This window comes from Alligator sinensis, unplaced genomic scaffold (assembly GCF_000455745.1).
Source record: "Alligator sinensis unplaced genomic scaffold, ASM45574v1 scaffold499_1, whole genome shotgun sequence".
Classification (NCBI taxonomy): domain Eukaryota; kingdom Metazoa; phylum Chordata; order Crocodylia; family Alligatoridae; genus Alligator; species Alligator sinensis.
The window spans coordinates 3,585,085-3,594,191 of NW_005841864.1; the positions used below are offsets into that span (position 1 = coordinate 3,585,085).

Below are 9,107 nucleotides of genomic sequence, written 5' to 3' on the forward strand. Positions count from 1 at the left end.
TGATATTTCCCTATTTCTTTTGGACCCTAAGGGGTATAGAACAAGTAGAACTATCACTGTTCCTCATGTCTTCCCCAGAATGGGGTCACCCTGCTTTGGTAAATGCCTGGAGAACAGGGAAGATGGGGTAGCTGCAGGTTAAACTATACACTCCCTCTCTAGTGTTGAACATGTTTCAGAAATGACAACTGGTAGAAATGAACACCTGTTTGTGGCCTAAGTGATGCATCTTACACAGATGCATATCAATGCCATAGCTTGAACAGGAATAATCTGACTTGTATGCATTTTTGCAGCCTGAACTTTAACTGTTAATATAGGGGATGGTGTGAAAATGCAGTCTATGAATGGGAAAATAAATACTTTCTTTCAGTTATAATTTTTAATCATACCAAAAATAAGTGATTCTTAATATGACAGTACAGTTGAAGCTGTTTGTAGGTGGTGGTGTTGTCTAGGAAATTTACAGCAGACCAGCATTTTTAGCATTTTTTTTATATTTTGGTTCAGTTGTATAGTTTGATTATACCAACTGTATATCCAAAAAAAAAATCCTTGTCTTAATCTGAGATCTCTTTAAATGAACTTGAAAGTGTGGTACCAGGAGGGAAGACATAAATATTTAACTAGTTTTTCTTATTTACTACAGCTTGGACAAAGCTCTGCATTCAGCTGGCTTCGATAGTGGATTTATAATTTTAGGAACTAATCTGACCAATCCATTGAATATGCTTTTACCTGTTTTACAAACAGTAAGTAATACATTTTGATTGATATATGGTATGTTCTGTTTTTACTGAAATAGTATATTTTATTCAAGAAAGCTGCCAAAAGATAAATTACAGTGGCCCGAACTTATTAAAAATCTTTTATCTGCAGTAACTTTTTTTTTTTTTTTTTTTTTTTTTTTTTTTTTTTTTTTTTTTTTTTTTTTTTTTGGAGGGAGGAGCAAGGGATGGAAGGGGAAGCCAGTTTTTTTTTCTAATCAGCACTGTTGCATTCCAGTCTTCTTCCTTGGTTTCGGCAATTATGCTGGCAATCATAAAGATCTTGCATTAATGTGAAAAAAGATTGCTTGTCATAGTAGCATATGAGCAATCAATGTCACATGTATTCAGTGTCCTGCACTTCAAAATGGTGGCTTTTTATTGTTGGCTTTTTTGTGTTGTTTTTTTTTTTTTTTTAAAACCAGTGGGTAGAGACATGGCAAATGTTGCCCAACTTGAAGTGATTGTTTAAAAGATGAGGAAAGCTATCAAGTCCTCCACTGCCATATACAGTTCAGCTAAACAGCAAACAATTGTATTTGCCTCTGTTAAAGCCTACAGCACAAACTAAAAAAAAGTGTGCAATTATAAATGCTTGTCTAAGGAGTTGTTTTGCTTTTGGAAGAACTTCCTTTAATCCAATACATTGTCAAATGTTTACCTTTTTTAAGACTAGTTTGCGCTAAACATCTTAAACTTATGAGTAGATGCAGGAGATTTTGAAAGCATAAGAATAGAAAAAAGGGCCCTAGGTATTGTAATTAGGGCAAAAGGATGGTGAACAAAGGTACTGATGTACATGGAGAGAGGGAGGGAGCCAGGACAAGGAGAAACTTTGAGAAACCTTAGTGATGAAATTTAGTACTGTATCAAGAGGATGTGAAGAACTAAGTAATGTATCTAGAGTAGTGCGCTAGGAGCTAGGGAGGGTAACGGATCATTCCAAGTCGACATCAAGTGACTTGGCAATATAATGCTTTACAAATAACTTATATTTTTTGACTCTTAATTAATCAATACAATTCAGGCTCCTAAGATTACTTACTGCAATGTTATCTACAGTAGCTTGTAAAAGTGCCCATGGAAGTGATGGATGTTTGTTTTTCCTGCTAACAAAAAAAGTTGCTTCTTTTTATAAGATTTTTAAACGCATTAAACCTCTGAAATTTAACACTAGATGTTCCTGTAAATCTCTAAAGAGTGGAATTGAAGAGATCAAAGCTTGCAAAACTTTTATATACATGCAGTTGTTTTTTTTTTATTTTTTAGTTTCAAACATAGATAATACTTACAACTTCAAATACAGGTGAACTATAGAAAAATGAACAAAGTTAGTCAGTTTCTTCAACTTGACTGACCACACTTGATGCAGGTGAAATTAATTGGTGGGCTTTTGGTTTTTACACTAATGATTTATTTCCCTTCCTCACTATGTTGCATGCAGTGTCAATGTACAGGATGGAGTTTGTACTTCTGTTATGCAACGTGAGGAAATTATTACATTTTTATTTAAAATGAAAGAGTTATTCTTGTTTTGGTGCTCAAGTTTTGTAACATTTTTAATGCCCTCTTTTTTCATTTTTTTTATATGTTAATGTTCATGTCATCTTTAGGTTTTTCCACTTGATTATATCCTCATTACAACTATCGTTATGTATTTTATCTTCACTTCAATGGCAGGCATTCGAAACATGGGCATATGGTTCTTTTGGATAAGGGTAAATATTTCTTGTTTATTTGAATCTTATTTAATATTTATTCTAAATCTGTGTAACGAATTTAATAGAATGTGGTTTTTGAAATCCAAATCCCTTTTTTCTGTAAAATACACAAATGGAAATGGCGTAAAGCGAGCATTCTGTGTAAACAGTTCTTGCAATGAGTTTTAGTAGCAAGAGTAGTAAGAAATTCAGCTAGTTAAAAAAAAAAAAAAAAAAAAATACAAACTACTAGGTTTTGGACTGATGGCTCGGTTAAAATGCAGATTTAAATCTGAGATAATTCTAGGTTCTAAGCTAGCAAAGACTGGGAGCTTTGTGCAAGTAGCCTGTTAATTGTGTGGTCCTGAGATGCAAATATGTTAACATTTACTATTTTAATTTGGCTTCTGGATTTTATTTTGTGTTCTTTTTACATCTTTCATTGCTCATCTTAAATGCATTGTTCCCTTGTGGGCTACCTATAGGAAGTCTGGTAATTTCCTAACCTCTACAGTAGAGTAAAAGATGGATTAATACCTATCACCCTGTTTGCTATTCTTTGTTCCTTCTTCATGCCATTCACTAGTTCACTCACTCTTCCTTAGTCTTCTTTCCCTGGTTTCAGACTTTTTCCTGAAGTAAGGGACAAATTGTTCCACCTGTTAGGCATCTAAGTGTGATTGTTCCACCCTGCTTGGGTCCTTTTAAAATTCATGAATACACCTACTGTTGTAACATATCATATCTTACCTTGAAGACTGAGCTGCAAAAAAAGCAGCAATGGAGAAAAGAATCCACTTTCCCCAAGTTTCTGAAAAACGGTTAATAAAATGTGGAATAGAATCATATGTAGGCACATAAGTGGACTTCTCACTTAAGTGAAACAATATCTGACCCTCAGTATTTCCCTTGCTCCTTGACTTAAGCTTGCTAATAAGAAAGTCCAAGAAGCATCTATCTTAACTGCAAAAAATTTTACTTCCTCATGCAATGTAATGGACTTCATTTTACATGAGAACAGTTTGGTCCCACTGAAAGTGGTGGGAAGTGGTAGTCATTTGTAACAAGGAAGCTTTTTGCCAAGTTTTGAAGTTGAGGATCAGAGACCATGAGAGTCTAGAAAATATCAAGTCCTGTGAATAGATCCCTGAATTGGCAACCTGGGTGGGTACAATATGGAAGCACCTTTTTGCTTGAGGAAGTCCTCCTACTCAATGATCAGAGCCCTCAACTGAAATTTAAGTCCTCAGCTAAAGAGTTTAAGTACCTTGTAGGGAATTCTACTGTAGACAGAAAGAAATATAGGAATCTTTCTTTGCCCTTTTTGTACTTTGTCATCTTTATAGGATTTGGAGCACTATGGTTGCAATCCCAAAGCCTCTCTAAGTTAATGACAGGCTATGTAACCACCAGGGTGGCCAACCCAAGAATTTTTTTTCTACTGATGCATGTTGCTGATTTGTATACTGTGAATATAAATTTTCTGCCAGGCCCTGCCCTGCCCTGCTGCTAAGCCCCAAAGAAGGGTTGGGTTTAAATTTCGGGGTTTAATATCAACCATAGTTTAAAAAAAAAAAAAAAAAAAATTTGGTTGTCAGTAAGACTGTTTGCTTGTAATAAATTTATTCTTGGGTTGGCAACCCTGCTTAATTGCATTTGATGGGGTTGTTTTTTTACGTTCTGCTGCCCCCACTTACCACAGGGCCCTGCACCATGTTGCACCTCGTCTCCCAGCCTTACCCCTATGGCCCCAATCCTCTTTTCCTGGCAACGGAAGCCTACCTGTTACCCAGCAGTATTGCAGGCAGGCTGGAATGGTGCAGCAGCAGCACATGGCTGAGAGCATGGGTACAATGCTCCTACGTGAACACCAAGTGGCATTGTTGCCTGGAAAAACTTCAAGGTGCATCTGCTCTGTTTTTAATGGATGGCTAAAGTCTTTTTTACAGACTTTACTGACAGCCAACTTAAGCCTAGTTTCTTCTATTTTTTTAATTCTTTAGTGATGGTTGGCAACCCTGTTGACCATTGTCTTGTAAAGTGGATTTACCACTACCTACTTTCCTGACTAGGATGATGTGATTCTTAGCTTTCATCAAAGTATCTTGAGGGGCTACTACATGAGCAAAGTGACGTTGTAAAAATAGTTAAATTGTATTAATCTTTTGTAAAAATTTGAAAACAGGACTGATTTAATATGTAAATAGTGTGTAGAATTTTGTGGGTGGGTTTCTTTTTGTTTGTATGTTTTTTAAATTTCATGTTATGCTGGAACATGTCTTGAGCAGGGCGTAAGCCCTCAATGCATGTGATTTGACTTTATTGGTAGAAAATAAAATAAACATAAACGTCATCCTAACTTCCTTTCCCGAGTGTGACTATCCTAAGGTTTTTCTCTTCAGAATCTTCTTGTATTTCTTGCCTGTTTATTTTTCCCCATCCATTACTGTCACCTTCCCTCTTGGAAAGTTTTAATAACCTGTACTTGCTGCAATGAATCTGCAGGAAATTTCCTGCACTGTTCCAGTGTCCCTTAACAGGGTCAGATTAAGGGAAAGATCTTGTTCACTTCGTTGCAGTAAATCATAAAGCATCTTCACTTACACTCGCTTACTTTTATCAGTTATCTTAAGTAAAATAACTGCAGAAGAGTTGGAAATTTCAAATACAATCAGTTCAAAACAAATTGAGTGTTTAGTCACTTTCAAAGTTAGTGTAAATTTATATTTAGAGTGTTTTTATGTTTAAATAAGATGTTGCATTTAAAGCTGTTTAGGGGAATGCATGTTTCAAAAACATTTTAAGATACGTACGTTGCCAGCATAGGTGTATAGGATGCAACTCGGAGAAAAAGGAAAAAAAAAAAAAATTGCCTTGGACTGAACTATAATTCAGTTTACATAAGCAATGATCTACTTTTGCGCATGTTTTAGTGTACGTTTTCTTTTAGTTGTACAAGATTAGACGAGGCAAAACTCGACCCCAGGCGCTCTTATTTCTCTGCATGATACTTCTACTGATTGTTCTACACACAAGCTACATGATCTACAGCCTTGCACCTCAATATGTAATGTATGGAAGCCAAAAGTACCTGACACAGGTGAGGTCCTTTTAATAAATATTAGTGTGGGCAGGGATGTGGCAAGGTCTTATTGCTTTGGAGTGTGATTGTAGGAAGACTTCTAATGTTATAAGGTGTGTATTTTGTTTTGAGGACTGTATCCTTGTTACAAAATGCAGGGTTAAATTCCCAAATACTGGTCATTTTTATTTTAGGAAGGGAAAAACTAGTTGTTGACACTAGTTTCCAGGTTTTCTTTAGCATAAACAGTAGTTACTTGGAAACTAGTGCCAAAGAGCTGCAACCAATGCCAAAATTGCAATCAGGAATAGGATGATTAAAAATTAGTGGTATGTTGGGTGCCACTAAGTGGAGAGGTAGTTAGCTATGTTAATCTGAATTCAGACAGAAGTCTAGGCACACTTCTGACTTTTTTTTTTATAGACTAAATTAGAAGTGCATAGCATAAGCTTTCATAAGCAGCAGATATACTTCATCACTAAATGGTCATGAGCTAATGATTATTCTGTTTTGGAAGTGTAATTGATGCTTTTAAAAGGAAAATTCCACATAGCTGGAAATAAAGAAGAACCAAACTAGCTGGGAGAAGAAAGTAAAAGAAAGATCAGAATAACAGGACACTCTACAAGACGCCCCAAAGCCACAGTACTGCAACCAAGGGAGAAAGCTGCTGCCAAACCGTGTCAAAGACTATAAAAAATGCTTAAATATACAAGCAACAAAAAAAATCCAAACTGTTATAGTCCATTGCTAGGGGGAAATGGTAGAATCTTCAATGCAGGTAAGGCTGAAGTCTTAGTAAAAAATTCTCTTCTGTATTTGAGAAAAGGACAGAAGTAGATACTTTTATCATATAGAAATACATCCACTCCAACAGTAAGTAATAATATTTGACTGGTTAAAAAATACTTGATAAAATAATTTTAGTATTAAATGTGTTACAAAAGTGAAAAGAGACTTTAGTTTTCAGTGGGCTAGATATTTGTGGTAATTTCAAAAAACAAATGTAATTATGAAACAATGAAATTAATTTCAGTAACTATCTACATTGGTAAATGTAAACGTGAATGATACTCAAGACTGAACAGTTCTTCTTTCTTTTGGCTTTTATCCCCAAACCCCAGTCAACAGTTACAGAATTAAAAAAAAAAAAAAAAAAAAAATAGAAAACAGCAACTATAAAAGACTTAAGTCAGTTTTTAAAATACAGCATGCTAAGTAGACAGCAGACCAACTCTTGATTATTTTTGTTTCTATTTGGAAGCACCTGCAGTTATAGCAGGTGGCCAGGAGAAGCTTTTCTGTGTTGCTGCTTTTGCTGTTTCACTCAGCACAGAGTTATTCCCACAGTCCCATGTTGCTTAACTGGGGGGGAGAGGGAGGCAGAGGAGGCTAGCACTTCCCAGAGTGAAGGCTAAAGGGGTGCCTGCTCCAAAACAGTGCGTGTTTGTTTTAAGTCCTGCAAAACTGAGGGGCATGGACCATCACTCTTGCATTTGCTAACAATGCAATAAAAAAAGGTAGGCCACTAACTACCTTGGCTTCATGGAATATTTGACATTTTTAGTGGAATCGTTTGACGTTTGACTGACTGACCAATCCTAGCTCAAAAGGATATTGAACTTCTTAAGAGACCTGGCTGAGGAGCACACTTGGCCAGGTCTTCTCCAAGAAGTATTTGAAAAATGGGGAAGCTTCAGAAGACTAAAAACTCATGTTATGCCAGTACTTGCAAAATGTTAACAAGGTGACAGTGTCATATACCCCACAATTAGGAATCGTGGGGGTGTTCAAAGAACATTATTCATAAATGGTTCCCTCAACTGGATTTACTGATGTAATGTGTAGTTGAAGGGTAATACTGATAGTAAATTGCTTAGATTTACTGTGTAGTGATGTGTAGTCCTTATGGATAGATAATTCTAGAGACTATTTTAAACTTAATTTTTATATTTGTGTCAATTACAGTATTTGATAGAATGTGTTTTTTATTTTCAGAGTACAGTTGAGATTTGGGTAATAGATGATAAGATTTGTACCTACATGGAGCAAAGTCTAGATGGCTTAGGAAGGGTAAATGCTAAGACTTTATATCTGTAATGGCTATGCAGATGAGCCTGCCAGGTGATCAGATGAATTTTGGACTCCAGATTGTCCTCTTGAGCAATGATAGCTTCCCTTTCAATAGGAAGGAATGGGAAGTGTTAAGAGTAAATAGTCTTCTGTCAAAATAGTATCTGATTAGAAATAAGACTATACTAATCTTCAGATCAAAGAATCTTTGTGGATATAGGGATGTAAATTACTTCCTGGTTATAATTGAAAAGAAACCTGTCTTATCAAACAGAGATGCAGCTGGGGCAGGAAGCTAGCTGCATAGTATAAGCTCCCCAAGAATCCAGTAAAAATATAAATGGGTGGATAAATTATTTGAGATGCCATGGTAGTGATTCTCAGTGCTGGTGCCAGGAAGTCCTTTTGAGGGTGCCACCCAATATTAGGAATGCAAACACTTGTACACGATTCACAAAATAAACCTAGAGATTACAGATGGGAATCTGTAATTTCAAAAACGTTCTGATCTGTTCTCAACTTTCTAAGTTCTTTGCAACAAGGAATTGCTCTACTGTTCTATACTCAAGAACAAAAAAAGAGAGGAAGTAAAAGCTAAGAGCTGGCATTTTCTGACAGGTAACCCCTTGTTTAGACTTGAGATGCCTTGAGTCTAACAAGGCTGAGAATCGCTGGTCTAAGGATCCCTGGGTGTAGGGAGGATGATCATCTCTCAGCCAGTTTAGCTGAGAAATACAGGCTGACAGGACTTTCAGGGAACTCTGACAGGGGGTCAGAAGTAAAGTCTATACTTTCAGCAGAGATGCAGTGGTAAGATCAAATATTCCTGTAGCTGTTTTTTCCTGTTTCTCCATTCTCAACATGAGGTAATTCATAAGAAACCCTATTTTTTTGTAAAACGTCTGATATTTTTTTTTGTATGATTTTGGAGCATTTGTCAAATTTGGGCTGGTCCTTCCCTATGGGATGGAGGGAACAACATAATTTCATCACACAAGCTAGGTAAAAGGTGCGATTTATTTAGCTGGCAAAATCACCACTGTTTAGAGCTGCTGAGCCCTTGGCAAGAGAAGCTGAGATGCCCTGAGCCAAGGAATTGAACCTTTTGAAGCACCTCGGCCTATTCTCAGTAAGTCAAATAGTAGACAGCGGAGGGGCTTAAGGCTGAAGGCGCAAGTGCACCCCAGTATGTCCCATGGGTAACCATGAGCTTATCAGCTAGACAACACTCCCAAATGAAGTAGTGGAGCAGCTGATGCAGGACTTGATTAATCAGGAATTAAAGGATAGTAATACTGTTCATGCAGCTCCATGTGGGCTTATGGAAGATATCTTTCAATGCACATATATATTTTAATCTGTTTTTAATTAACTCTGGTTGCTTTGTGATACTAGAGCATGCTAGGTATGTAAACTCTGTGCACATACTTTGTTGCTTAAAGCAGTGCACAACCAATCAAGCATACTGTTGAAACGAACCCCCCC

General features: G+C 36.5%; 1 protein-coding gene across 1 annotated transcript in view; it reads left to right on the forward strand.

Annotated features, from left to right (window-relative positions):
• The window catches only part of LMBRD1 (LMBR1 domain containing 1), a 223,701-nt gene that overhangs the window by 165,101 nt on the left and 49,493 nt on the right, over positions 1-9,107 (forward strand). The window contains exons 11-13 of the mRNA XM_006016640.3: positions 650-752; positions 2,381-2,485; positions 5,418-5,567. Coding sequence (XP_006016702.1) covers positions 650-752; positions 2,381-2,485; positions 5,418-5,567 — 358 coding nt within the window. The remainder of the gene's footprint in view (positions 1-649; positions 753-2,380; positions 2,486-5,417; positions 5,568-9,107) is intronic.